General features: G+C 38.0%; 3 protein-coding genes across 7 annotated transcripts; 1 reads left to right on the forward strand and 2 right to left on the reverse strand.

Moving 5' to 3' along the window:
- Positions 1-2,807: 2,807 nt before the first annotated feature.
- On the reverse strand, positions 2,808-6,695 carry LOC110162879 (cerebellin-1-like). The gene is made up of 4 exons (XM_020927792.1): positions 6,689-6,695; positions 5,043-5,192; positions 4,455-4,595; positions 2,808-3,241 (listed from the first exon to the last, which is right to left on the reverse strand). Exons 1-4 carry the CDS (start codon positions 6,693-6,695, stop codon positions 2,808-2,810), a joined length of 732 nt encoding a protein of 243 aa, XP_020783451.1.
- Positions 6,696-9,087: 2,392 nt separating this feature from the next.
- On the reverse strand, positions 9,088-19,518 carry ftr86 (finTRIM family, member 86). 4 transcript variants are annotated; one of them, XM_020927782.2, is made up of 13 exons: positions 19,444-19,518; positions 18,178-18,235; positions 17,547-18,091; positions 16,474-16,569; positions 15,344-15,577; positions 14,226-14,382; positions 13,235-13,306; positions 13,133-13,153; positions 13,009-13,035; positions 11,468-11,515; positions 11,214-11,279; positions 10,553-10,755; positions 9,088-9,496 (listed from the first exon to the last, which is right to left on the reverse strand). In XM_020927782.2, the coding sequence occupies exons 2-13, from the start codon at positions 18,230-18,232 to the stop codon at positions 9,161-9,163; spliced, it is 1,860 nt and encodes a 619-aa protein (XP_020783441.2). In that variant the 5' UTR covers positions 18,233-18,235; positions 19,444-19,518; the 3' UTR covers positions 9,088-9,160. The 4 variants fall into 4 exon arrangements, with proteins under 4 accessions (XP_020783441.2, XP_055003843.1, XP_055003844.1 ...); XM_055147868.1 differs by having other exon boundaries at positions 11,214-11,282; XM_055147869.1 differs by lacking the exon at positions 19,444-19,518 and adding an exon at positions 19,317-19,410 and having other exon boundaries at positions 11,214-11,282.
- nudt8 (nudix (nucleoside diphosphate linked moiety X)-type motif 8) lies at positions 18,560-26,755 on the forward strand. Of its 2 annotated transcripts, XM_020927783.2 has the most exons (6): positions 18,560-18,640; positions 19,456-19,578; positions 20,576-21,388; positions 22,082-22,214; positions 23,487-23,564; positions 25,414-26,755. In XM_020927783.2, the coding sequence occupies exons 1-6, from the start codon at positions 18,591-18,593 to the stop codon at positions 25,597-25,599; spliced, it is 1,383 nt and encodes a 460-aa protein (XP_020783442.2). In that variant the 5' UTR covers positions 18,560-18,590; the 3' UTR covers positions 25,600-26,755. The 2 variants fall into 2 exon arrangements, with proteins under 2 accessions (XP_020783442.2, XP_055003845.1); XM_055147870.1 differs by lacking the exon at positions 18,560-18,640 and having other exon boundaries at positions 19,449-19,571.
- The last annotated feature ends 1,208 nt before the right edge of the window (positions 26,756-27,963 follow it).

Genomic DNA, 27,963 nt, shown 5'->3' on the forward strand with positions numbered 1-27,963 from the left:
ACACTATCTCTTTAGAAAGACGTGATAGCATGCTATTCAAACCTGTCATATCTGCCATTTATTCAATTGTGTGTTTTTATTGCTTATATCTAAATATCTAACATCTTGAAAAACTTGTCTGTAGAGATAATAGGTTTAATGGCATAAGTTGAAGGTGGAACAGAGTATTTTCCATTAGAGAAATATCAAACTCCTAGCCTAATGTGCAGGGTTTGTGTGATAACCATGTGTGAATGAAACAAAACACAACTCCAGGTCTGTTTGTGATGAGGAAACTACATTATAACAGAGATCAGAAAACAGAGTAAAATATGGGGTCTTTAAGTGTTCCATCTTTAACATAATAACTGTTCACTTTATGTAACTGCTCTTGTGTTCTTCAGCTTTCAACTATTTAAAGTAAAACTGGACATATATAGCCCCTTTTAACAGAACAATGAAACTCTCTCAGTCTGTGGTGAGGTTATCTGTGATCTTTACTATTTACGCATAAAACGCAACATACGACATCACATAAGACATCCAGAGTTACATTTAATATTTGGATTGCATTAACAAAGGTTATTTCAGTTAGGCTGCTATTCCAGGTGAGTTTTTACCGACCCAGAACAACCCTCAAAATGAAACAATAATGTAAAGATATGTAAAAAGTTTAAAGATGCACTGTGTAACCTTTCTGGTAGTTGGTCTGTCTCCAGCTTCTCTCCATTGAAATGTTACCTGTAATGTTTCACAGTATGTCATTACGCTTATTTATCTCTACGGAGACGGCAGGTGACGCCACAGGGCCGAGTGACGTGTCAGATCTGTGGAGAGGCGAGTCCACTCACAATAAGAATTCAAGAAGTCAATAAAAACCCACGTTACTGAGTAAATGCAAAATGCAAATGGTTATGTTTAAAGCCATTCCGGGACATTCCAGACCAAGCAACAATATCTACATGGAGACAAGCAGAAAAGTTACACTGGAAAAGTCACATGGCGCGCCTTTAAAGGTGCACTGTGCAACTTTTCTGGTGGAGGATCCATCAAATGCTTGTTGTTGCTTTGTCTGGAATGTTTCACAGTATGGCTTTAAACCTTTCGATCTTCATGGAGACTAAACCAGACCAAGTTACAGGTCAGATCTGTGGAGAGGCAACCCCGCTCACAGTTAGAATTCCTGTTTTTCCTGTTTTTCCTCCACAGTGTTAGTATTATTTAATTTAATTTCCATTCAGTTAATTACAGCACACAAAGTTTAATTTAATTCCTTTATTTAGACTTGTATTCTAATTTGGGTGCACAAATTTTTGTTAATATAAGTCTGAATTTTCACATACACTTGTTCTTTTTTTTTGTTTTGTTTCAGTGGCCAGAAGGATGACCCTTGGCAGAGACCACCCATGCCGAACAAAGTAGGAGAACTATTTAGTTAGTTTTGCAAAGTTAGTTTGTTTGGTTAGTTTAATGTTCACTAGCTCGGACCACGTCAACAACAACATAGTTCGAAGAAAAAGTTTATTGATAAATGTAGAAGGCGGGGCAGGAATGGCTGGGTTGAGACTCATGGTGGGGCCGCCGTCTTAATGGAACTGGACCCCCCTCGTAGGCGTCTTATGGCTGAAAGACGAAGGAGAGGTGGGGTCGAGTTAGCTGAGACAAATTGGGACAAACTGAAGGGAAGGGCTTCTAAGTAGAGGTGTGGTCGAAGTGAGCCGTGGGTTGCTAATGAGGAGAGGGCGGTTGAGGTGTGGTCTTATTTGCCTTCTTGTTACTTTGATTAAGTTAGTAGTTTTAGTTAATTATTTAATGTAATTACTAGTGATGTGTCTCCGTGTCGAGGCTTCGAAGCATGTTCCGAGTAATCTAGGAAGACTTTGGTGAAGCACATATCAAGGCTTGTATCGGTGATGTATATGGTGACGTTCGAAGCCTCGCGAACCGCCCGTACCACGTGATTGGTTCAGGAAGTGGTTCGCGAATTTGGCCCATGATTTGAAAGATAAGGGCCAGTGAAACGCAACGGATTCCCCCTCATATTTTGTGGTTTTGGGTTAGGTACATTCTATTTGAGATACTTTATTTTTTGCGATGGAGCGGCAAGAAAAAGAATATTCTCTCCTAACTGATATCTCCTAATAAAGTATATAGTAATAATGATGTCGTTAGATAAACAATATTACTAAATACACAAATCTGACAACACAGTGTTTCCTCTGGTCTATAATATAAATTCAGGTGAAGTGGTACAACAATTTTTAATCATTCATTTGTTCAGTATAAATCTTTCCATCAGAACCACGATGATCATGTTGATTGTTCTATTATCACTCTGCCTGTTATACTTTTTTTTTGGCCACTTAGAGCACATTGAAGCATCAGCTCAAGAGTCGAGCAAATGGATGGAACGCTTCAGTGCTTCATGGGGCTTCATCTCGCCATCACTAGTAATTCCTCCCTCTTGTGTTCAGTTTTAGTTGGCCCTCATTGATTTAAACACCTCTGTTCTTTATCAGGTTGGGTTAGTTTTGTTCTGTTCAATTTGATTTAAGTTACCCTAGTTGGGCCCAGATTTTTGTTAATGATTGAAACAAATTTGAGCCTTTTTTGTTTACTTTCTTAAACTTGTTTTTATACCTTGTTTTTGCCCTCCTGTTTGGTCCACTACAACGTCAAACTGTGGAACATTTGGGGTAGAGCAATGACATATCCGTAGAAACAAGCAGGTGACAGGAACTCCAAAAACAGTGATACAGTCCAGCATTTAGGCCTATCTTTTACAGTCTATAGCACTGTATATTCTACTCACTAATTCATATGTACTTCTACTCGGTGATGTAGAGCAGGAACCCGCTAAACGTGTTGTAGTGATTGCTGTTATCACAAAGGAAGCAGCCTATGGGGAGATTGACCGACACCTGTTCACCCTGCCTCAGTTTGACCACGATGGAGGCGGTGGCGCTGTCCTCCTGGTCTTGCATGTACATCTCCCTGGGTCCGGTCAGAAGGTGCCCGTTGACCCGCAGGGAGGCGCAAGCAGCCAGGGTGTTCCCAGGGGCTCCGGCGTCACTGTACACCGTGAGGGCCAAACTGTAGACCCCAGTGCGAGGGACAGTGAAGATGCCGGTGGAGATGTCGTAATTATTGCCCATGTTGAGGAAGATGTGTTTGTAGATGATGAGGGTGTCGTCTCGGAACGGGCCGTAACATTTTTTTGAGTTGTCGGTGAAAAGGGAAACAGAGAAGGCGCTGCGGGTGGCTGTGGAGAGAGAATAAGTAAGCGTTAAATCAGATCTGTTATGCAAAATGGACTTTTCAGAGCGATTATAGTTGTTTCCTCTTCTTATTTACCTTCTCGGACTTGTTTTTGGAGTGATTCGTGCATTCTGTAATCACTTATTTTCAAGACACTTACATCATTCTTTTATTTTCTTAAATGGTAATACACGTACAATTTGGCAGAACCGCGTAATGCTCACTACATTGAAAAAAAACTTTATCTAGCTAAATTAAACTGACTTAAATTAAGAGCATTTGACTTTATTTGAGTTGCTTCAACTTGACAAGTAAAATTATCTACCAATGGAATAACTGTGGTTTTCTTAATTCAAGAAACATTCAATTTTGTTTCATATTTTAAGTGCAAAAAGTTGTTGTTTTTCTTATTTTAATTTTAGCAAGATGTATTTTCATGTTTAAAGTACAAAAAGTCTGGTTACACTTTCAGAGGGTTAGGGTTATGAAGTGAAATTTACTCAAATCAAACAAATTTTCATTTAGATGGTGACAGCGTTTTTAGGGCTTAAAAACACAAAAATCTGAAACCACCCTCCAGAGTGGAAAAGTTGAATACACTCCACTATAGCGTTTCAGTCTACACTGCCCAAGACACAAAACTCTGGTCAGATCTGCTCACGTCACGTACATATTTACGTCACATACTACATCACTACTTAGCTTCACCACCAAGCTGCCTGGCATGCAAACCCAATTGAATTCCACACACTTTTGTGTCACCGTATGCACGCAGAGTTCCTCCTGAAACTGCTCGTCTAAACGCGGAATAAAAAGTGAAGATGTGACGCCACTTGTGCATCTTCTGTTCAGACCCTCATCATATAAACGTAGCCTCAATTCAGGTCATCTTAACTTGGGTAAATTTCGTTTTTTGCAGAGTAGTGTGATGTGCAGCTATCCATCAGAGGTGATCTCTGACCACTGCTTTGTGTTTGCTTTTATTGAAGAAGTTTTTAAAAACTGCATGTCTGTGACACAACAAAACCTGCCATACACTACCAGTAAAAAGCTTTAGAACACACTTTTCCCAGTTTTTTACTATTGACCAAAACTTATTCTAAACTTTTGACTCATGAAAGAGTCTTTGGCAGATATAACAGCTGAACACGCTCGTGGCTCTTTCTTTCTACAATTTTGACCGGTCGTGTATGCCGTAAGTTGACATTTGAACTCACATCTGAACTCTTCAAGGGAGTTGACTGCTTTGTTGAGTTCGTTCTGGAGTTCGGCGAGGCTCTGGTTAAAGCTTTTCTTCATCCGATCGATCTGCTGATGCATGAGACAGCAGCCGCACGCCGCCGGGTCCGTCTGACACACTGATGAAACACAAAATCAACTTTCAGTTCAACAAAAAAATGAAAAGAATACAATAAAAATAATGTAATTCCATACAACTGTACAACAACTCACCCAAAGGTAACAGACAGTGGTGGAAGGTAACGTAGTAAAAGTAGTCAAATACAAATGCTTTTCTTCATGGAGATGTTATTGCTTTGTCTGGAATGTTTCACACTATGGTATTAAGCCTTTCTATCTTCATGGTAACCAAACCAGACCAAAGTTACAGCTCAGATCTGTGGAGAGGCGACCCCACTCACAGTCAGAATGCCTGTTTTTCAAGGTATTTTTGATCTATAAAACCACGTGCAATTGAAATATAAGGTAGAGCAGAGCAGTGACATCTCCATAGAAACAAGCTGGTGACCAAAAAGTCACACAGTGCTCCTTTAACATAAGATAAATGTATTTAGACAGACAGTTACCATTTGTTGTCTGTATGTCCTTCGAGTTTGCCAAATCCTCCGTGATTGAGTCGGTCCCATCTCCAGTGTCCCACCTGAATCTGTTCTTAAATTTTTGGAGAGGATCTTCTTGGGCGAGGGTCAGTCCCACAACACACAAGAGCACAGCAGCTGAAACGGAAAAGAATATGAACATTTACCATGTGCAACATGACTAACTTTTTATTTCACTGCACCTAAATTCATTGGTTTGTTTACTTTTCTGGTGGAGAGTTTGTCAAATGCTTTTCTCCGTTTATATGTTATTACTTTATCTGGAATGTTTCACAGTATGGTATTAACCCTTTCTTTCTGTATTCACAGAGACCAAACCAGGCCAAGTTACAGGTCAGATCTGTGGAGAGGCAACGCCGCTCGGTCAGAATGCCTGTTGTTTTGAGGTATTTTTGAGCTATAAAACAACCTGTAATTGAATAAATCTAAGATAAAGCTGTTTAATGTCACACTGTGGAACATTTCAGGCAGAGAAATGACAACTCCATAGAAACAAGAAGGTGACAGACCCTCAGCAAGAAAAGTTACACAATGTACCTTTAAAATAACTACATACATAACCTAATTAGACTCAATAAATCTTAATTCACTTAATCCAATCCTGAATCACATTTTTTTTTTTTTGTATAATTCAATTTTGTGTGTTATTATTTTCAAATTAACAAAAGAAAAATGCTAAAAAAGTAGAGTTATTCTATTATTGGAGTTACTGTGTCAGTGTTAGAGTAGTTTCTTATTTCTGTTATAAAATATTGTATAAATCCTTGAGCATCAACAAAAGTAAGTAGTGAGTAAAATCCAAAAACAGAAATAAGAAGGGTAATGCATTCGTGATCGGCAAAATCCTGCTTTGTTCACATGCAACCAAAATCTGATTATGATCTGATTTCTGGACCTTTCTTAATGACATGAAAAGAAGGAAAGAGCAGGGTTTATAAGATTTATCTTCTTCTTGCTCCTTTTGTTCATGCAGCAAAGACAAAGCAAATAATGGTAGAAATATGTATTTATGTTAATTTACAGATTTGTTGTTGTTGTTGCTGTTCTCTTTAAATTAATGCCAACAAAATAAGAGCATGAGAAATAAATAGAGAAAGAAAATAACAAGTTATGATTTGAATAAATTAGATTATTTTGCTGTTTAAGTGTTATTTTAACCAAAAAGTTAAAGTTAAAGTTAAGTTAAAAAAGTCTCAGTAAATTTTGAATTTATAAATTGTGCTACCCTTCTATTTTTTCTAATTAAAGGTGCATTGTGTAACTTTTCTCGTGGAGGGTCTGTCAAATGCTTTTCTGATATGCTTTTGTTTTGTCTGGAATGTTTTACAGTATGGCATTAAACCTTTCTATCTTCGCTGAGACCAAACCAGACCAAGTTCAGTCCTGTGACAGATCTGTGGAAAGCAACCCCGCTCCCAGTTCAAATGCCTGTTTTTCTAGGTATTTTTGAGCAATAAAACCACCCGTAATTGAATAAATGTAAGGTAGAGCTGTTTAAAGTCATACTGTGGAACATTCCAAGCAGAGCAGTGATCCATAGAAACAAGCAAGTGACGGACCCCCAACCAAAAAGTGACATAGTGCACCTGTAAAATGAATTTGCTTAAACTTACCCTTCATTTTGGTGTTGACAGTGGCAGACTTTCTTCCTGCATGTGTGGCTGGGGGTTATATATATACACACCAGAAAGACTATTGTGTGTCACTTTAGTCACACCTTAGTCCAGCTCTGTTCTTTGGTTTGACTCCAGTGTCTGCAGATGGGACCACTCTCAGGTCAGGTGTGCCCAATCCCACCTTTGAGGCATTGTCCCGGGGCATTTAGGTCAGGGTATCATCTGTCCATTGGGGAAAACTGTTCTCAGACAAGGCCACAATGTATAGAAAAGCAAACACAAGGATTCACAGGATTGAAAATGATTTACGAGCAAGGACCTCAAAACAAGCTGTAACTATGAATTTGAGAATGGTCATGGTAGATCTGTGGAGGCCAAAAGGTTCCAGACTGTTCCTCTTTGATATAAATATAGTATTACAATAAAAACAAAACAAATGCACAATGTAATCAATGTTTTCTGGTGACCTCTTATCAAAGAAGTGAACGCATTGTAGTTAAAGCTAAAGATGCACCGAAATGAAAATTTGGATGGAACGGAAAAAATTTTTTAACCCTTGACCGAATACCAAAACCGAATATCAAATACAGTTAAGTTTTTCACAATTTTTAAAATATTGCATAAATAGCCCCTAGAATACATTTTTAGACATGTGTTTTTTTTGTTTTGTTGTTTTTTTAAGTAAATGTTTTTTTAATATTCTTTAAATATTCCATTAGCCTTTCCAGTAAATATACCAATATGTTTTGCATTCATATTAGGCTAAGGCAGGCATGTCCAAACTGTGGCCCTTGGGCCAAATGCGGTCCTCAGACAAATTTTTCTTGGCTCTCAGGCTTCCAGCTCAATTGGCCCAAATAACCTTGCATCAATTAAAAAATTAAGTACTTACTGCAAATTGTTTTAAGGATCTTAGCATGAATAAAGACTGATGGTTCATTCTAACGTGTTAAACATGCACATATTTCAATTATTCACTGTACTGAGTACCAGTCGACAGCCCTTGAGCAGCCCTCTGCTTCGTTGGTGTTTAGATATGTGGCCCTTGATGAAAAAAGTTTGGACACCCCTGGGCTAAGGCCTTCAAACAAAACAACAATTCCAAAAAAAATGTAAGTGCATTAAAGTGGACAAACCCACAACAAATGAATGATTGTCCTTTTGGCACAAGTCTGCTGAGCCACAGTAGATAGACTCATAATGTGAACAGAAGGCTCAAGTAAATGTCAATAGGTGTGTGCGCGTAACCTCATATACTTATATTTCCACACTGGTGACATCTTAAAAAAGGCGCCAGATCACCGCATCATTGTGTCACACGCCAATATTCGGCCTTACTTTTAACTCACTCCATCGTAAGCCGAATGTGGATTTTTTTTGGCAATATCTGACCAAATATATTTGGTTGCCAAATATTCAGTGCATCCCTAGTTAAAAAACCACTATTAACAATTTTGCAGCAATGACATTAACATTCCTATGCGTGTGTGAAGCTAAACTAAAGGCACTTCTTTGTCTGAAGCTGATCCTCAAGTTAAACTTAAAGGTGAATTGCGCAACTTTTCTGAAGGGGAGGTCTGCCACTTCTGTTATTGCAATTCTCCACAGTATGACATTCATTTGATCTGATCTGTATGGGAACAAGCCAGTGACACTACCAAGCTGAGTGCTAAGTTATGGGTCAGGTCTATGGAGAGGCGGCCGCACTCACAGTAAGAATGCATGCTTTTCAATAGCATAAAACACCTCTAATAAAAAAAAAAAAAAAAAAAAAAAAAGCATAATAAATAAGTTTAATGTCATACTGTGGAATAGTCCAGGTAAAATCATAACATCTCCACAAGATAATGAGTAAATGGACTCTACACCAGAAAAGTTACATAGTGCACATTTAATCTGAACTTTATTTTAACACGATCTGACCAGAAAGAGCTGATTTGGTTGGAACTACAATAAGTGAGTTGATTTGTGCACTGAAAAAAGTCTAACACATAAAATTATAGTCACAAACAACAGTTTTTAACCTTTTTGTTGAAAACCTAAACCTAAAAAGGACCATGAACAGTCACATGCTCTGGAAAAAGTGTTTAAATCCATGTTGGTCTTTTTTTTTTTTTTTACGTTTTTCAGACAATCTAAACACTTTTTTTGTCTGTGTCTTTTTTTGTCTGAACATTCCTGCCGAACGTTAGGTATAGGTAGAATACCCCCAGTGTGACGTCCCTGCAAAGCATCAGTATTTAAAGGAACAACATTTCAAACTAAATGAAAAATGCATGCTTTATCTGGAAATAAAGAAAATCTAGAAATGTTAAACTCCTTTCACTGGTGAAAACTGATGTGTTTTTATAGTGAGGTCATTTATTTCAGAACAAAAAACAGAAAACAGCAAGAGATCAGGTTATCTATTTATTAAGTGTATTAGATTAAGACATTGTGATGATGTAAACATGACTCGGTAGATTTGTCTTATTCCAGGTCACAGATGGTGATGGCAGACCCTATCCCGGCCCAGAACCTAAACCCCGGGTACAGTGGTCCGCTGAAGTCCGTCTTGTGCTTGTGGATGAGATCAGCCTGGTTTTTGGTGACCCTGTAAAAGGCCAGGACCCCCGTGTGCTGGTCCAGATATACCCCGAGCCGCTTTGCTTTGGGAGAGCCCAGAAGTTTCTCCTGGTTATTGTGCCAAAAGGAAAAGCCAGAGCCAGACCAGTACAGGCTCCAGGACTCCGGGTTATGCCCCAGTCTGCTGCTGTCATCAGAACTCCCACGCTCCATCTCCTTATAGGCCACACCGACAGTCACCTAAAGAAGAGTAAAGGACGCAACAGTGACAGGTTACACTCATTTCACTAAAACACAATTTAAAACATAATTACACTACCAGCCACCATTCCATTCAATGTGTTCTTTTCTTTCTTCTTTCATTCTCTACATTTTATATACATACGAAACACATCAAATATATAAAGCAAGACATATGGAATTATTTAATAAAGAAAAAAGTTTAATAACTCTACTAAAACAAAGCAAAGGGTGGCTAATTTGAGGATATGGATATGAAATATAAAAAGTTTAGTAGTAGTTTTTTTTTTGCTACACATATTACTTCATGTATTTGATTTCTTCTGGTCCCAGTCTCAGTCCCAGTCTCAGTCCTAGTCTGGTCCCAGTCTCAGTCCCAGTCCTGGTCTGGTTCTGATCTGAGTCCTGATCTGATCTGAGTCCTGATCTGAGTCCTGATCTGAGTCCTGATCTGAGTCCTGATCTGAGTCCTGGTCTCAGCCCTGATCACCCGATCACACCTCCGGGCCTGTCCCGACACTCAGTCCTGGTTTAGTCCTGGTTTAGTCCTGGTTTAGTCCTGGTTTAGTCCTGGTTTAGTCCTGGTTTAGTCCTGGTTTAGTCCTGGTTTAGTCCTGGTTTAGTCCTTATGCGGCGCAAACGTCCGGCATCGCAGTTTATGTCTTAAGTCACAGAAACGGGAAACGGCTGTTATCCGTTTTTTCCATTATTCATTTAAACATAAAATCAATATATTTTTGGTTTTATTTTGAAAAACAAATGAACGAATAATACACAGATTTAGTAAGTTTTTTACTTTTTCAACTTTGGTGAAATTTATAATTTTTCTAGTTACACATGGGCAGCAGATATGACAAATGCAGAGGTAATTCGGTACATAATTATATGTATAACATTATGTGAATGGCACAATTGTTATGACGACACTAATACAACAACAACAACAAAAAAAACTTGTCAGAAAAATGCTTCCTGTGTGCATAAATTCTCCCTGTCTTTAAAAATGCACCAGAATGCATAATACTATAACAGTACTACAATAACTTTTAAACTTACTTTGGTCCCAGTCCACTCCACCTCCCAGTAGTATGGGCTGCCTCCCAGCGCCTCGCTGCACAGAACCTGCCTCCAAAACTGGAAGCGCTCTGGACGTTCAGGGTAGTTCATGTTTTCAGCTTTCAGTGTGGCTTTCCGACCCCCATCTGAGATCTGGACATGACGATACGCAGTGTTGGGATCCAGTGTGGGAACAAACCGGTCTGAGAAGGAAGACAGAAAGTGAGTCAGTGAAGAGGGCAGTGTACAACTTCAGCAAATAAGATGGATGAACTAAAATGAGACAACCTTTACTCAGTGGATAAAAAGGAATAACAAAGACGGTATAATCAAAAGACTAAATAAACACACAAATAACTGAAAAAAAAAAAAAAAACTGGTTGCTGAACAGGTTCCATATAAAACTAGATAAGACGTCTGTAATTTCAGCTCTAACCCAGAATTAAACAAAGTCTGTTCTATGAAAAGAAAAAATTTCAAAAAAACTGAGTACTGTCAACTGAACAAAAGTAAAATTGAAAATCTAATTCTGAAATAAAACTGACACTGAATGACAATAAATAAATTACTTAATCTTCTGGTACCTTCTTAGGAGCACTAGAGATTAACATACATTTATTATGTTAGTATAGTATATTAGGCTATACATGTTTTAACTCACATTTCAGCATTTCATCTCTGGTCTTGGGTTCGTGGTTTACAGGCCCCATGGCACATACACTTGGAACTACTTTATTACATGAAGAAGAATAGGACAGGATTAGACAAGAGTGCATCAGAGGGGCAAATATATGTGTAATAATACATTTTATTTAGACAAACATGAGGCCAAGAGGAGATGTATGGAGTTATAAAGTATCTGCTTTGAGAAGAGATACAGAGGCCGGAGCAAGATAGAGATGGTGTGTACTTTACCTGGAAGCCGTGGAGGAGGGAGCGGAGGAGGAGGTGCTGAGGCTTCAACTACAAAATAAAAAAGATAAACAATTCGATCGATTAAATGCCCATTTCCTTTTTAAATGTATCATTTTGATGCCTAATTTTGTGCACTGACAACTGGATAATGGGTTATGTTTTATAGTTATCTAACTGTACTTCATTTTTGGCTTACCATGGATCTTATGTATACAAAATTTCTGGCAACCTCTAAAATGAGTACCTCTCTGGCATTTTCGTTTTACAAAAAGTAGTTCACAGGAGGAAAAAGGTTGGAGACCCCTTATGTAAATGTTAACTTTTATGAGCTTTAAAGGATATTACGCAAACTTGACTCTTGTGAGCTTTAAGCCATGTTATAATGCTGTTACCTCCTAAAAACATACCAGGGGTTGTGTTTTATTTCATTCACACATGTTTATTATTGGTTTGTCTACATCTCCATTGCTCAAAATGCTCTGTTCCACCTTGTGATGTCATGAAGTGGTAGTTTTCAAGTTAACAGCTACTTTTTACCTTTAGTTCAGTAGAGATTGGCAGTTCCAGAGTTGAAATGATCCAAATGATTCTAGTGAATGTACCATATTTTTCAGACTGTAAGGCACACTTAAAATCCTTTAATTTTCTCAAAAATCATCAGTGCGCCTTATGTATTAATTGTGATTGTGCTTAGTGATCTCCAACCTATTTTATGTGGCACACAGCGCTCAAAAATCTGCGGCTACTGTAGTCAGGTGCCTCACTGACAACCGTAGCCGTTTTATTTTGGGGTTTTTTCAGAACTTCCAGTTTATGAAAATGAGCCATGTGGTTTTAAATTTCCTTTCTGTAAATTGTAAACATATGTGTGCAAAGCTGCATTAAACAAAATATTACTCAATGTATATTTGAGTCCTCCTCGTAGGAAAAAAAAAACAAAACAAAACTTAAATGATCCACCGACATTCACATTCATAATACACATTCACCAAAACAGGGAGGCAACACCGGGGCAAATTACGCCACAATCTGCCAATGGATCGTGGACGCCTGGACTAAAGGATCAGTCTCAAGTCTCGTCCATTTGTTTCAGTTAATGTGCCTTATAATCCAGTGCACCTTATGTATGAAAATAGACGAGAGAATTCAACATTATTAATATTGTGCCTTATAGTGTGAAAAATACGGTATATGGACTTTAAAAAACACAATTGGACACTTCCTGTATTACCACATGACATCACAAGGTGGAACAGAGTGTTTGCTGTTTGAGAGAAGAACTAAATATCAAACAACAAACTCCAGGTCTGTTTGTGATCAGGAAACAGAGTAATATGGGCCCTTTAAACCATGTATATTATATTTATTCTTCCTCTATTTCATTTGATTCATGCATATGTAATAATAATAATAATATATTGTCCTGTTCTTGAGGCTTGGGTGCGCAGAAAATTTGAATTTAAATAAGGAAAAACAAAACAAAAATCATAATATATCTACTCTAACATTATCAACCCTGTAGACATAGTTTTTGTCTTTACCTTGAGGAGCCATAGGTGCCACGCAATCTGTATAATATGAAGAGAGTACAAGTTTAGTTAGCTATGGGGGCCTAATATAAAATATAAATATAAGGTACGATTTGGAAGGTTAAAAGTAACTTACCAGGAAGGACTGTTTCATAAACTGGAAAACAAGACCATTTAGTTAGGAGTGAAATTCAACACTAAGACAACACATTTTTACAGTTTGAGATGTTTTTAGTACCTGTGTTCTGTGTCTCATTGGGAACTGCTGCTGGTTCATCGTTGGTTTCTGGCGCTGGAGCTTCATCATTCACTGTAAAATGTATGTCAAAGGCCATTTTAAAAAGCTTATATTACACTATTTTCTGATCTTTGTTGTAATGTTGCTTCCTTGTCACAAATAGACCCGGAGTTGTGTTTTGTTTCATTCACACGTTTAACACACAAACTCTGTTCTTCTCTCAAACTGAAAACCCCATACACCTTCACTAGAATCATTAAAAAGGAATGAATTCAGCCCTGGAATTGCCAATGTCTACTGAACTAAAGTTAAAAGGAGCTGTTAACATGAAAACTACAACTACATGACATCACAAGGTAGAACAGAACGTTTTGACTTTTAGAGAGATAGACAGACTAATAGTAAAAGGATACTCAAACATGTGTGAATGAAACAAAACACAACTTCAGGTCCGTTTTGAGAAGATAACAACATTCTAACCTCACAAGAGTCAATTCTGTGTCATATCAGACCTTTAATATAACAATTGCCACAGAAGTTGTCATCCTTGAGCTTAATTTTAAGTGAGTTACAATTTCTATCCAGCAAGTAGAAAGTGAAGCTTGGCTGTGCAATATGGTGAGATGATTTTGGATGCAGTTGGATGTTCTTTGATATTGGCTAGTATGAAAAAAAAAAAAAAAACATACAAAAAACTACTTGACAACTTAAAGCAACACTAACTTTTTGGAGGTGGCACAGAAAGTAAAAATCATAAATGTTCTCTGTGGAGATATATACATTTTATACTATACTGTGGAAAATTATAGCCAAACAGAACAAGAGTTCTATCAAAACAAGCAGCAGTCATGTGGAGATGCAAACCATCTGAGCATTTCCACAATTAGAGAAACATCGTTAACGGTTAATGTCTTTAATTACTGAATTTTTCAATGATGAGCCAAAGAAATATCAAAATGTGACAGTTAGAAGAAAAATTACAAACATGTACCTAAAGCTTGGATCTTAGTGAGGGCAGCTTTACACTGGTTTTCGATGGACACTTGTAGTTCTCTGAGGGTTGAACGAACTGAGCTCACTACTGCCTCCTGGTGTCCAAGACCAGGATCAGCTTCAGTCTGGCCCAGCGGCTCCATCAGGAAGAAGTTCTACAAACCATCGAGATACATTAACATTAGGATAAATACATTTTTAACCAGATAGAGACTGAAATGGTGACTGAAGGCTTCAAGACGGACAATATTTACAAATGAAGTGCATCGTTGATAAAAAAAAAAAAGTAATCATTTTCATCGTTTTCTCTTTTTTGAAAGAAAAAAATGCTCATCTCATGCTGTATATTTATTTTTCAACCCTAGTCCTTAAAGGTGCATTGTGTAAGTTTTTGGTTGGGGGTCTGTCACCTGCTTGTTTCTATGGAGATCTCATTGCTCTGTTTGGAATGTTCCACAGTGTGACATTAAACATCTCTATCTTACATTTATTCAATTACAGGTTAATTTATAGCTCAAAAATACATAGAAAAACAGGCATTCTGACTGTGAGCGCAGTCACCTCTCCACAGATATGGCCTGTAACTTGGTTTGGTCTCCATGAAGATAGAAAGGTTTAATGCCATACTGTGAAACATTCCAAACAAAGCAAAAACAACAAACAAACAAAGCAGTAACACATTTGACAGACTCTTCACCAGGAAAGTTACACAATGACACGGAGAAGCGTAGTTTATCATTTTTATGACTACAAGATTAATCGCAATCAAATCAAAAACACAATTTGAATGGACACAATTAGCAAATAAACAACAAAATCTCCTGTCTTATTCTGTATAAAAAAGGTTAACCCTGTAGTTTTGATCTGTGCAAACACGTTCTGAAATGTGATTCTTGTTTAAGTGTCAGTTCATGGCCCTATTTGTCAAAGCTCCTGGATGTGTTTAAAAGCCAAACTTCCAACAGAATTCTATTGTTAAACATAAAACACAAATCTAATCACAATCCAAATGCTTGTCAGAAAAAATAGCGATTAGATATTTTCCCCCAAATCATTCAGCCCAAATTCTTTACTTTTACAGAGACAGAAAAAGGGAGAGGCTTGTCCGGTCTTTACCTTGAGAAAGCAGACGTGGTCCTGCATATCAGCCAGCCTCTGCAGCTCCTCACTCCTCCAATGGAGCCGGGCGACCTCCTGTTCCAGCCGCTGCACCCTGCCCTCCACCCGGGTGCCCAGAGACGCCTCGTGGGCACTGAGCTCCTCCCCCACCTGGATCCCTGTCCCGTTCACCGCTTTGATCAGGTCTGAGAAGAGATCTGTGCTCTCACTCTGTAACGCTTGGACCAGGGCCTGTAGCGGAAAATATATCATGAGAATAAGAATACATATTTATTTATTGATTGATTATTTGAATAGGAACAGATGCAACAAATATGATTAAAGGTAATGTATACACAAATTAGATTTCATAATGTTGTTACCTCCTCAAAAACAGACCTGGAGTTGTGTTTTGTTTTCATTCATACTGTACATCTTTGAGTAACCCTTTATTATTAGTCTGTCTAGTACATCTCCAAAGCTCAAAATACTCTATTCCACCTTGTGATGTCATGTAGTGGTTTTTAATAGCTCTTTTACCTTTAGTTCAGTGGAAATCAGGGGTAAAATTATCCAAAAAGTCTGTGTATTAAACATGCGTGAATGAAACAAGACACACCTCCTATGACATAGATCAGAAAGTAACATAATACGGGCCCTTTAACATTTCAGTAATCTGATGCAGGTATCACGGTGTTGACAGTCAAGGCTATTTCAAAACACCAGTGCCTTTTAACTTTTTTTTAGGCTTTAAACGGTTCTGATTTCACTAAAAAGCAACAGGTTTATTTGTAGAAAAAACAATAAATGCAATGAATTTGTCAAGAGAACAACATGCGTATGAATCATGATTTTACATTGTACAATACTGATCTAAAACAGCCTAATGGTAGAACTAAGGACTAGGTATGGATCAGTAGATAGGGAGACACAGTAACAGAGTTTGATGGTTCAACAACACTATCAGCATTGCATACGGTCTTTGTGTTTGAGCAACACACTTCAGCCACTGCGTGCATGAATGTGTGTTAAGAAATGAATGGATTTGTCTGTAAAACTCAGACTGCAGAGAGACGCAAGTACCACCACAGTACCCGTACCTCAGTTTGAGAAACACTGGTACACTGAGCACATGTTATATTTAGTACCTTGTGTTGTTTGGTGACATGTGGTATCTCCTTCAGAGTCCGTTCTATCTGTTGAACACGACGTTGAACTTCTTGCTGCATTTGGACAAGTTCTTCCTGGAAAAACAAACACACAAACAAGTAGTTCAATCAAACTGTGGCCAGTTTCTCCATTTTAATATTCTACAAGTAAATTAGTCTGGAAAGATTTAAAGGGGGCACTACGTATTTTTTCTGGTTGAGGGTACCATCTGCTTTTCTCCACGTGAAAGTTATTACTTTGCTTACAATCATCCAAAATATACCATTAAATTAAACCCCTCTCCATGGATACACCACCTAGTTACAGGTCAGATTTATGGAAAGACGAGCATATTCACACTAAGAATGCATGGTATGAAGGCAATGTTCAGCAATAAAAAATATAGTAGAATAAATGTGAGGTATAAAATTGTAAAGTCATATTGTGAAACAAGGCTGAGCAATAACAAGAACACAAGTAGATAGTGGAACCTCCATTAAAAAAGTTACTGGGAATATGGGAACAGGAAAAGGGCAAAAAAAGCAAAAAATAAATGCCTCAAATGAATGAATAACATGACAGACACTATACATCATCAGTCCATTTAACAAATAACTGAAAATATGAATCATCAACCGTCCTGTAGTTTTAACACAAATGTTTATTCTGCTCTGGAAAGTCTGTGACGTCTCGTCATTGTGACAGAGTCAAGCACAACCACATTTTTGTCACATGACATAAACTACTGTAACAACACAGGTGATGTCAGATCATTTTGGTTCATTTGTAAAATGCGTCTAATGTATTGTCAGCACTTTTGTCAGATTATATTGGCAGCAATAGGCAGGATCTCACATTCAAAAATCATATATGGCAAAATGAAAAATCATTACTGAGACAATTGAATTAAATTGGAAACTGTAACCCTAACCCTAACTCGAACCCTAACCCTAATAAACACCATTAACCATTGCCCATTCCTACATTTAGATGTATTTAGAGCCATTTTTGACCAATAAACCTTTAATCTATCATTACATCAACATTGTATTGCTTTTTTACTTTTGCTTACCTGTCTCTGTTTCCTCTCCTCTCCAGGTTTGACCACTCGATGTCCCATGTGTCCATACTGACGACACAACGCACACACACACTCTCTATCCTCGTGGCAGAACAGGTCCAGGGGCTGGTTATGCTGAGGGCACATTCGGGGGGCAACAGTGAGTGGCAGCTGGGGGTAGACACATCCAGGCTGCGGCCCTTCTCCTGGTAGGACCTCCATGTAAACAGGTAAAGATGGAGGAGCAGAAGATGGCTCCTTTTGCTTGAGACTGCTGGTTCTTAATTTCTCCATTGCCTCCGCCAGAAGAGTGCTTTTAGCCAGTGATGGTCGTGGGTTGAAGACTTGCCTGCATTGTGGACAACTGTATTGTCCCTGGCTGTCCTTCTTGTCCCAGTGGTTTTGGATACAGACCAAGCAGTAAGAGTGACCGCATGGCAGAGTAGCAGGGTCTTTCAGGATTTCCAAACATACAGAACAGGTAAAAGTCTCCTCTTCTGGCCAAGCTGAAGCCATTGGGAATAAGTGGTTTCTTGTGTAAGAATCCAAGAGAAGGCCTGTAGCAAATGAATGAAAACAATGACAATGTAATGGTCTCAACGCATTAAGACACAAATCACATGCTGCTCAGAACTGAACCTACCAGAGCCAGGGTGGAGCAGGTCTGACAGGTTGAGCTGTTTCAAGGCACCTCCCATTTACTTAAGATTTATCAATACAAACCCCCATTCAGCATGTATGTAATAAGGTATTTAAAGGTGAATTAAATGACTCTTTAAAGCTTTAAGACACATTAGAATGTTGTTACCTCCTCAAAAGCATATCTGGAGTTGTGTTTTGTTTCATTAATTTTTGAGTAATCCATTATTATGAGTCTGTCTGCATCTCTAAAGCTACTCTGTAGTTTTCAAATTAACAGCTACATTTTACTTTTTGTTCAGTAGAGACTGGCAATTCCAGGGCTCAAGGTGTAGTGAGATTAAAACACAGGGGAGCACTTCCTGTCACATGACATCACAAGGTGGCACAGAGTGTTTTCTGTGTGCATGAAGAAATATGCAGGGTATGTGTGTTAAACATGTGAATGGCACAAGTCTCTACTCCAGGTAGGTTTGTGATGAGGAAACAGCATTATAACATAGATCAGAAAATAGCATAATATGAGCCCTTTATGCCATTGTTATCGTTTTACCCAGAATGTTCCACAGTATGGCATTCTTGCATTTATTTAATTACAGGAGTTACTATTGTTCAAAAACGCATAAGAAAACTTGTATTCTTATTCTTTGTAGAGAAGCCTCTTCACAGATCTGACCTGTAACTTGGCCAGGTGGCATAACCTGCTTGTTTCCATTTGGAGATCAGTTTAATGCAGACTTGGGCATTGTTCAACTCCCGTGCCACATACAGCCCTTTGATTGACTCTGACAATCCCGTTTAAGATCATTTGGAATTACAAAGTGAACATATTTTATCATTTTCCCTCATGCATGGACTAAAGTTTGATTACTTTTATTTTTTGAGTGGTTTTTTTTTTTTTTTTTTTTACACTTTTTACATTTTTTGCAAGGCAACCTCACTTTTTCATTGCTTAGTTATAACATAAACTCTTACCAGTCCTACCAGCTTGTCAAAACAATGCTAGTTACTGCTTTTTATAAAGAAATACAATTAATATTATGGAGAATTGAGTTAAGCATTTTGGCTACACAATATTTTCCATACAGCCATATAGTGAAACAATCCAGGCAAAGCTTTAACATTAAAAGCTGGTGAACAAACCATGCAATCCAAGCAGAAAAACCGGTCATACAAACGTGTTCTTGCATGTGGAGATTCCCAGCATTATAAAATAACGTAACATCCCCAAATAGCTAGAAGATGAGTACATTAGAAAACATGAGTCTACCTCACGTCCCAGAGTACGGGCACGCTGTCATACACCACACGTACGTGACGCCGCTGGACGCCATCTTGAATCCTGGCAACCGGAAATAGGTCAAAGCCTGAGCAGCTGCTGTTTACGCAACTTTCAAGGTGAGAGGTATTTGCTTTCTAATGCCATTTTTATTTAATTCATGGGTTGTTTAATAACATATTCCCACAAGCGGTGTTGCGCCTTCAAATAGTTATTTAGTCGTAATAAAATCAGTCCTAATATGAGTTTTGCGGCTTACTGCTAGCTGTTTTGCTAACCGGCAAAGCAGCCCGCGGAGTAGACTGACAGTTGGATTGATGATAAGGAAGAATTCTGTTTTTTAGATCTAGCTTTGTTACGCTGGAATAAGCCGTACAAACTTGACATTTTTACTGTTACATAAACTAAATGCGTGTCATGAAGACCAGCTTGCCAGTAGACACAGGAAACGAGTTAGTTTTCCTAACATTTCATGCCTTTTTTTTTTTACTGCCTGCATTTGTATGACCAAAACATGAGCTATACACACGGCATAAAATTATGTTTTGCTTTAACGTGAACATTTTACGTGTGAGGAATGTCAACTCATTTGTACTACTTGGATTAGAGTAACCAGACATCCTGTTTACCCGGGACCCTGTCCGAGCGGATTTATACAAAACCTGTGATTTGTCCCAGTTTTATACAAGAAATGTCCCAGTTGTTCCCATTTCTGACCAATTTGATCCCCACCAACAGTAAAGAGGGGAATTTATTGTCATTTTTTTAGATAAAATATAGATACCATGCTTGAAAATGACCATAAGACAAAAAAATGAATGACAATAAATAAATAAATAAAATGCAACAACAGTCCCTCAGATTATGACTGACTCACAAGTGAGTCGAGAATGGACAATGTTAGATGCTCTTTTCACAATTTTATTTATACCAACCATCCCAACACAGGTATGTCCCACTTTTTAATTCTGAGAATCGGATCACCCTAACTTATAGGTCACTAGCTCTGACTTTATTGTTTTCCATTATTAACTATATTCATAATCATACTTGTTTATTGCTTCCTGTTCAGATCTGTTTCTGAATGCTAAATATCTAATTATTTATCTATCTCTTTCCTCAGGATGTTTAGAGGCCCTCATTTCTTGAATTGGGCTTGTCCCGTGCGGTTCCTGTTACAGCAGAGAGACTCTCACCTCCCTGCTTTGTCCCAGTACGCTGCTGCTGCTGCTGCTTTACATGGCCCTAAACAGCTCAAGAAAAGACAATCCACAAGATGCCATCAAACAAGATCTCAAATCTGCACATCCAGTTTTGGGGGACGTTCAGTTTTTTATTTTAATGCAAGAAATGTTAAGCCGTTTTGCGACTTCCCTTCCAAAACGATTTTTTCTACTCAACATGTGTCTGGTACCTTTTTAAACAGGGAACATAAACAATGGAAAAGCACTGTAGTGAGCGGTAACAATGACTGTACAGACTGTGCTCAATCCCACAGAAACCCCTGGATTCAACTACATTGTTCCTCTTATTGTGATCCCTTTAAACCAAGTAAATTATATTGTAGACCTAGCCTAACGAAATATTTTAGCTCATCACTGTCTAAGCCCGACGTTTTTAACCATCATCCTGCACCATACAAATGTCACCAAACAAGACAAGTTCACAAGACGGTCAGTCAAGTTCCTAGGGAGGACTCGGCTTGGAGAGAATGCCTGTCTTCTATGAATGAACAAAGATGTCGACAGATTCTTGAACCAAACATGAAACTTTATGAGGTGGAGAAAGTGCGGAGGGGTCCCAGTCTGGGTTTGGGGAAGAAGCCGGCGAGATGGGCGTCCGTTTTGGTCAGTCTCTGCAGTGTAGAGGATGAACCGGCGTTACTGTTCACTCTGCGCTCCAGTACTCTCCAGGGCAGGCACAAAGGAGACGTCAGGTGAGACAAAAACAGGCTTGTTTTGATTTAACTATAGACGCATTATATCATTATTATTATTATTATTATTTGTTAATATAAATTATAGTTTTACACCAGACAAGAAGCAATTAGTTATATTATTGATGACATCACATTAGAGATAATTCTGTCTAAAAGTTCGGCACAGTTTACACACAAGCGCATTTTCATAGCTGATACTTTAAGGTGCATTATGTATCTTTTTGGTCGGGGGTCCATCACCTGCTTGTTTCTATTGATATGTCATTGTTCTGCTTGAAACATTCCAGGGTATGACATTAAACAGCTCTACCTTACTTTTATTCAATTACAGGTGGTTTAATAGCTCATAGTTTTAATAACTAGAAAAACAGGAATTCTGACTGTGAGTGTGGTTACCTCTACTAGTTTGATTTGGTCTCCATGAAGATAGAAACGTTTAATATCATACTGTGAAAAAAAAAAGTTACAAGTTCGATGTCCTGAATGCTAATATGAAATTCGTATTTACGACATAATAACTGCTCAACAGCTTGAAATTTTGGATACATTGTGCCACTATCAAATCATTAGCCAGACTATTGCGTTATTCAGGTGTGCAGAGCGCAACACAAACTAGAACAGAACGGTAATGCTAAGAGATTTCAGTGCAATTTGTGTGTAGTTATTCATATCTCTTGTTGTCTGTTGTAGTTTTGCTGGAGGGAAGAGCGATCCTTCAGACAAAGATGTTGTGGCCACAGCTCTGAGAGAAGCCAGAGAGGAGCTGGGCATAAATGTGGGCACAGAGCAAGTGTGGGGCGTCCTCAAGCCGCTCAGGGAGATGGTATGTGGCACAGAAGAACTACATTCCATTCCATACATAGAAAGTTCTCCAGCTGAGGTAGTCCTGACCCCAGTGGCAATGAAGGTGGATAAGAAAGTGTACCTTATTTCATAAATATTTTTTTTCCCTTTCATGACGGTGCAGAGTATATAGATGGATAAATACTTTCTTGATCCTGAAGGAAATTTAATTTTTGACTGCAGCAACAATGTAAAAAACATAAAAAATAATAATACAGTTGTACAATCATAGACTGTATAAAAGAAGTTGAGTGAGTGTGACGTCACCCATAGCGTTGAGCGCCACTCAAAAGAGGCTCATGATGCTCACGGTTACAGGAGCGAATCTGGAGCTAGGCGCTATATTAGCAATATAATTTTTCTGACGGACAAAATGGTGATATAGAAATTCAGGATCACGAAGAGCGAGATAATATGAACAGTTTAAGACCAAAATGATGCGGTTCACAGCAGCAGTTACAGAGAGAGGGGCGACAAGATCCAGATGTAAGTCAAATGGGAGCCAGGGTCAGAAGCAGCCGGAAGAGCCTCTTGGCACACTTCACATTTGGCACGCGGCGGCTAGCGCATTAGTTATGTCCACTCATATATACGGTCTATGTGTACAATGAATAACAATACATAATTTAAATGTACATAAGAAGGCTTTTCCATGATTAGAAAGGGGCAGATGAGGAAAAATATACACATTAGTCTGCCCCTTTATTTACATTTAAATTAAATTATTGGCTAAACCCTAACCTGAGTTTCAGAAATGTGTAGGCTCAATTGTTGTAATCCATATTTTTTTTACACTTATAATAAAATACTGTCTTAAAATGACACAATATTACCAGTATAGATGGGCAGATATGGATTTTATAAACTAATGACAATATCAAATATTTGGCCTGCTGCTGTGTCCAGTATCTGATATTTGTCTGTATGAAATTTAGCTTTAAAAACCCCATACTGGAACTGATATATCGCCCTTCCCTAATTACCAGCAGTGACAACAATTGGACTTACAATAGTATCATAGCAGCACAGTGTATTTTTGGATACTTGCACTACCAACATTTGCACGTGCTCATATAAACAAAACAAAACTAATTTTGGCTCTGTCTGCATGCACCTTCAGGCGCGGTAGAAAAGCAGAGTAAATTAGACATTCATTTACACTCATTTCCATTTTACCCCAGGCACTCAGACATGGATAACTCAGTGTTTTGAAATCTAATCTGAACGCTCCTGTCTTTGTTTGTGTTCACAGACTGGGATGATGGTCGCTCCAGTGCTCGCAAACTTGGGCCCTTTAGAAGAGCTGTCCTTCAAACCAAACCCTGGGGAGGTACGGCCATGAAACTACTCTGTTCTAATTCAAAATGCATAAATAAATAAAGTAAGAGTGCAGTTTCAAAATAATATTACTCAAGCAGAAGTACAAAGTAGTTCAAGAAATTACTTAAAGGTGCATTATGTAACTTTTCTGGTGGAGGATCCGTCTAATGCTTTTCTTCATGGAGATGTTATTCTTATGTCTGGAATGTTTCACAGTATGGTTTTAAATCTTTTTATCTTCATGGAGACCAAACCAGACCAGAGTTACAGGTCACACTTGTAAGGTCAGAATGCCTGCTTGTAGGAATTTTTGAGCTATAAAACCACCTGTAATTTAATAACTGTAAGGTAGAGCTGTTTAATTTCATACTGTGGAACTTTCCTGGCAAAGCAATGATGTCTCCATAGAAAAAAGCAGGTGACAGACCCCAAACAAAAAATTACATAGTGTACATTTAAATAATAATAGTTTGAGTCCCTTGAAATAATATCTGAAGTTTATGTAATTGGAAGGACAACACATTAAATAATACAAAAAAGCTGGTACCGTATTTTCCGGGCTATGAGTCTCTTCGGAGTATAAGTCGCACCAGCCAAAAGTGTGCAATAAAGAAAAAAAGCATATATAAGTCACATCGGACTATAAGTCGCACTTTTTGGGGAAATGTATTTTATAATCAGAGACCAGGAACCAACCTTTCATCTTGACAGGCAAGTTATTTGTAATAACAATAGAACAGAGAACAACAGGCTGAATAGGCATTAATGTGTTAACAGTTATTCAGATAATTATAGCATAAACAACAGAACATAAGTTTACCAAACTCATGATCTCACTCCATATCACTAAATCCATTGAATTCTTCATCCTTGGTGTCACTTTTGCACGACCTCTGGAGATAAACCGTAGATCCATGAGATAAACGGAGCACTGCATCCTCTTCTGTGCAGCTGTTTTCAGACTCAGCATCAGTTCCAGTTAGAATTATTCCAGTCTTTCTGAATTCCGACAGGATGGTTTTGGTTGTCATTGTAGTTCAGGCTTTGTCGATTCATCCAGTGATTTCCAGGACAGTTACATGGCACACCCGCCCAGTTGCCATGAAGCTGTGTTCTCCATCCCCGCTTTCCTCCAGTCCCTCACAAGTTTCTCGCTCACTCCAAACTTTCTTTCTGCTGCTCGATCACCGTTTTCAGCTCAATATTTCACTATTTGCAGCGAGACAGCGGCTTTTTCTGCAGGAGACATGCACAGTATAGAGCAAAGTGACAGTGGTACAGGAGTAATAGTAGTACTAGATACTAACACACAAGCCTAGAGCGCCCTCACGTGGCTGTCAGTCTGAAAATTTTTATATATAAGTCGCAGGAAACACCCAAACCATGAAAAAAACTGTGACTTATAGTACGAAAAATATGGTACTTAAAGTAAAGATATTAAACATATAAGGATTTAGTATTGTCAGCATGAAGCTCTGCAGACTTCCTCAATTTGCACACACCACATAAAAATTAGGACTAAACTAGGATTAAACCCGGAACTAGAACTGGGTTAGACCATGACAATGCCAGCTCTTTAGCACGGGTTCAAACCAAGTCTACATCAGGGTTAATCCAGGACCAAACAGGACCAGGACAAGTATGAACGTTACCCAGTTACACAATATATTATTAAACTTAAAGTATAGAGTCTTTTATGAACAGGATGAAAAGATTACTCAAACGTGTGAATGAAACAAAACTCAACTCCATGTATGATTTGAATTAGGAAACAGCATTCTAACATGACTTAAAGCTCACAAGAGTCAGTTTTATGTAATACAAGACCTTGAAGTTGGATATTGTTTGTTGTCTTGTAGGTGGAGGAGATCTTCACCCTCTCCCTGGCTCACTTGTGTAACCCTGTGAATCGCGGTTACACACATTTCCGCACCGGAGACAAGTACGGATACACTTTGCCAGTCTTCAGAAATGGGAAGCACCGAGTCTGGGGCCTGACCGCTGTGGCCTTAGATTGCACTTTAAAAATCATCTGTCAGCAATAAGACCTCAACACCCAAGCACTGTTGTAATGGAAGATGGTAGGGCTGCAGAATATTGGTAAAACTATGATCATCTGAAATGTGGATGTGTTTAAAGGCGCATTGTGTGACTTCTGTGGTAGAGTGTCCGTCAAATGCTTTTCTCTGTGGAGATGTTATTGCTTTGTCTGGAATAGTTCACAGTATGGTATTAAACCCCTCACAGTTGGAATGCCTGTTTTTCTAGGTATTTTTGAGCTCTAAAACCATCTGTAAATGAATAAATTTATGGTAGAGCTGTTTAATGTCATACTGTGGAACATTCCAGGCAGAGCAATGACAACTCTGTAGAAACAAGCAGGTGACAGACCCCCCACCAAAAAGTTACACAATGCCTCTTTAATGCAACTTTTCTGGTGGAGATATTATTGCATTGCCTGTAATGTTTCACAGTATGGCATTAAGCTTCATATCTCCAAGGAGACAAGCAAGGCCGAGTTACAGGACAGATCTACGGAGAGGCAGTCCTTCTCTTAGTAAGAATGCATGTTATTTGAAGGTATTTTTGAGCAATGGATAAATGCAAAACAGTTACTTTAAATGCCATACTATGGAATATTCTAGGCAAAACTGAAACATCTCCCTAGAGATAAGCAAGCCTAAAAAAAATATAGTGCACCTTATAAACAGGCTTAAAGAATTTAAAGACATTTTACTGATCAAAAACAAGACTTCAGTAGGGCTGAAAATGACTGAATTTGAGCCTAACTATAGTCCAAACCAGGGTCAAATCTGAACCAAGTCTAAATCATGGACTAAAACTTGCACTAAATTGTGAAAAGACTATTTTCTTACAAAACAAAACATGTATTTAATAATATAAAAAAAGTAAGAACATACCTTTTATTTATGTATTTTTTCTTTCTTAATCCTTCCTGAACTGATATTGTGCAGTCCTATGAAACACAATATACTCACTTCAAGCCAGTTTCCTCTGCTGAAGCACTTTCTGAGCCATTTTTATGTATTTATAGTTTATCATCATGTATTGAACATTTTTAATTGAACCTGAATTATAAATGAAGTCACATAATCCAAATACAAGCATTAAACTTTTATTTATTACATGTTCTTCATAGTCAGTGCGTCACTGTTCTTTAATAAAGTTATTTTTATCCTCCTTTTGCTTTGGGCTCATTGTATTATATCTGAAGGTGTCAAATTACGCTAATTTCTGAGCTATGTTATAATGTAGTTCCCTTTACTAGAATCATTTGGATCGTTTCAGCCCTGGAATTGCCAATCTCTACTGAACTAAAGGTAAAGAGCAGCTGTTAACTTGAAAACTACCGCTTCACCGTGTGACATCACAAGGAGGAACAGCATTTTGAGCTTTGGAGATGTAGACAGACTAATAATTAAGGGTTACTCAAACAAAATACAACTCCAGGTCTGTTTTTGAGGAAGTAACAACCTTCTAACATAACTTAAAGCTCACATGAGTCAGTTTTGTGTAATGTGAAAACTTTAACAATTGTCATATTTACAGAAAGCAATGTGTGTTTTTATTTGACTGAAATGATGCTTAAAATATAAAAGTGCAAACAATGTAGGCTGGTAGACTTTACTGAACTCTTAAAAAAAGAAAAAATCCGTTCTTTCCATGCCAGCATTATAGTGAACAGAATCTAGCTGGATTATTCATTTTATATAATTTCATGAGCACCAAATACATGTACAGTTGCTGAGCTCTTTGCCTATGACAGGTTGGGATACTCATTTTACCAAAACACACTTAAGATCTTTATATTTAAGATTTTAATACAAATTTGACATTTTCTTCCCCAGTTTTCTTCCCTATATTTTTTAGGTTTAAAATTTTACTTCTTGGTTGGAAATCATGGCATCACGCTAGGCACTTCCATAGCTGTTACCTGACAACCATTTTATAAACTGAGCCAAAACTAATGTACACAGACATTATTATCTGACATGTACAAATATAAGAAAACACCTTTATTTTTTGAATCATATTAAATGTATGGGAAAACCATCAAAGCCTCTCCTACGCACTTTATTTACAACAAATTTATGGATGTGGCACGTCAAGAATATGATCTTGGAAATCGAAACCATAGAAATCATATTTAGGAACATTTAAGCATAGATGAGTTATACTGTGAAATATTTAACAACATTTTCACAGAGACATATAGGGGGTGTGCAAAAATATTGAAATATCGATATATCGTATAGTTTAATGTGATGATACAGTATCGATATCATGGGCTTCTATATTGATAGATCGTCAAGAGTATTTTTTGGTATATTTTACTAAATTATTTTGTTACAGCACTACAGTTCAGACAAAGGAAAATCGTTTATGCG

Source organism: Boleophthalmus pectinirostris, unplaced genomic scaffold, assembly GCF_026225935.1.
Source record: "Boleophthalmus pectinirostris isolate CB_2022bp ecotype Guang Dong unplaced genomic scaffold, ASM2622593v1 HiC_scaffold_9, whole genome shotgun sequence".
NCBI lineage: Eukaryota > Metazoa > Chordata > Actinopteri > Gobiiformes > Gobiidae > Boleophthalmus > Boleophthalmus pectinirostris.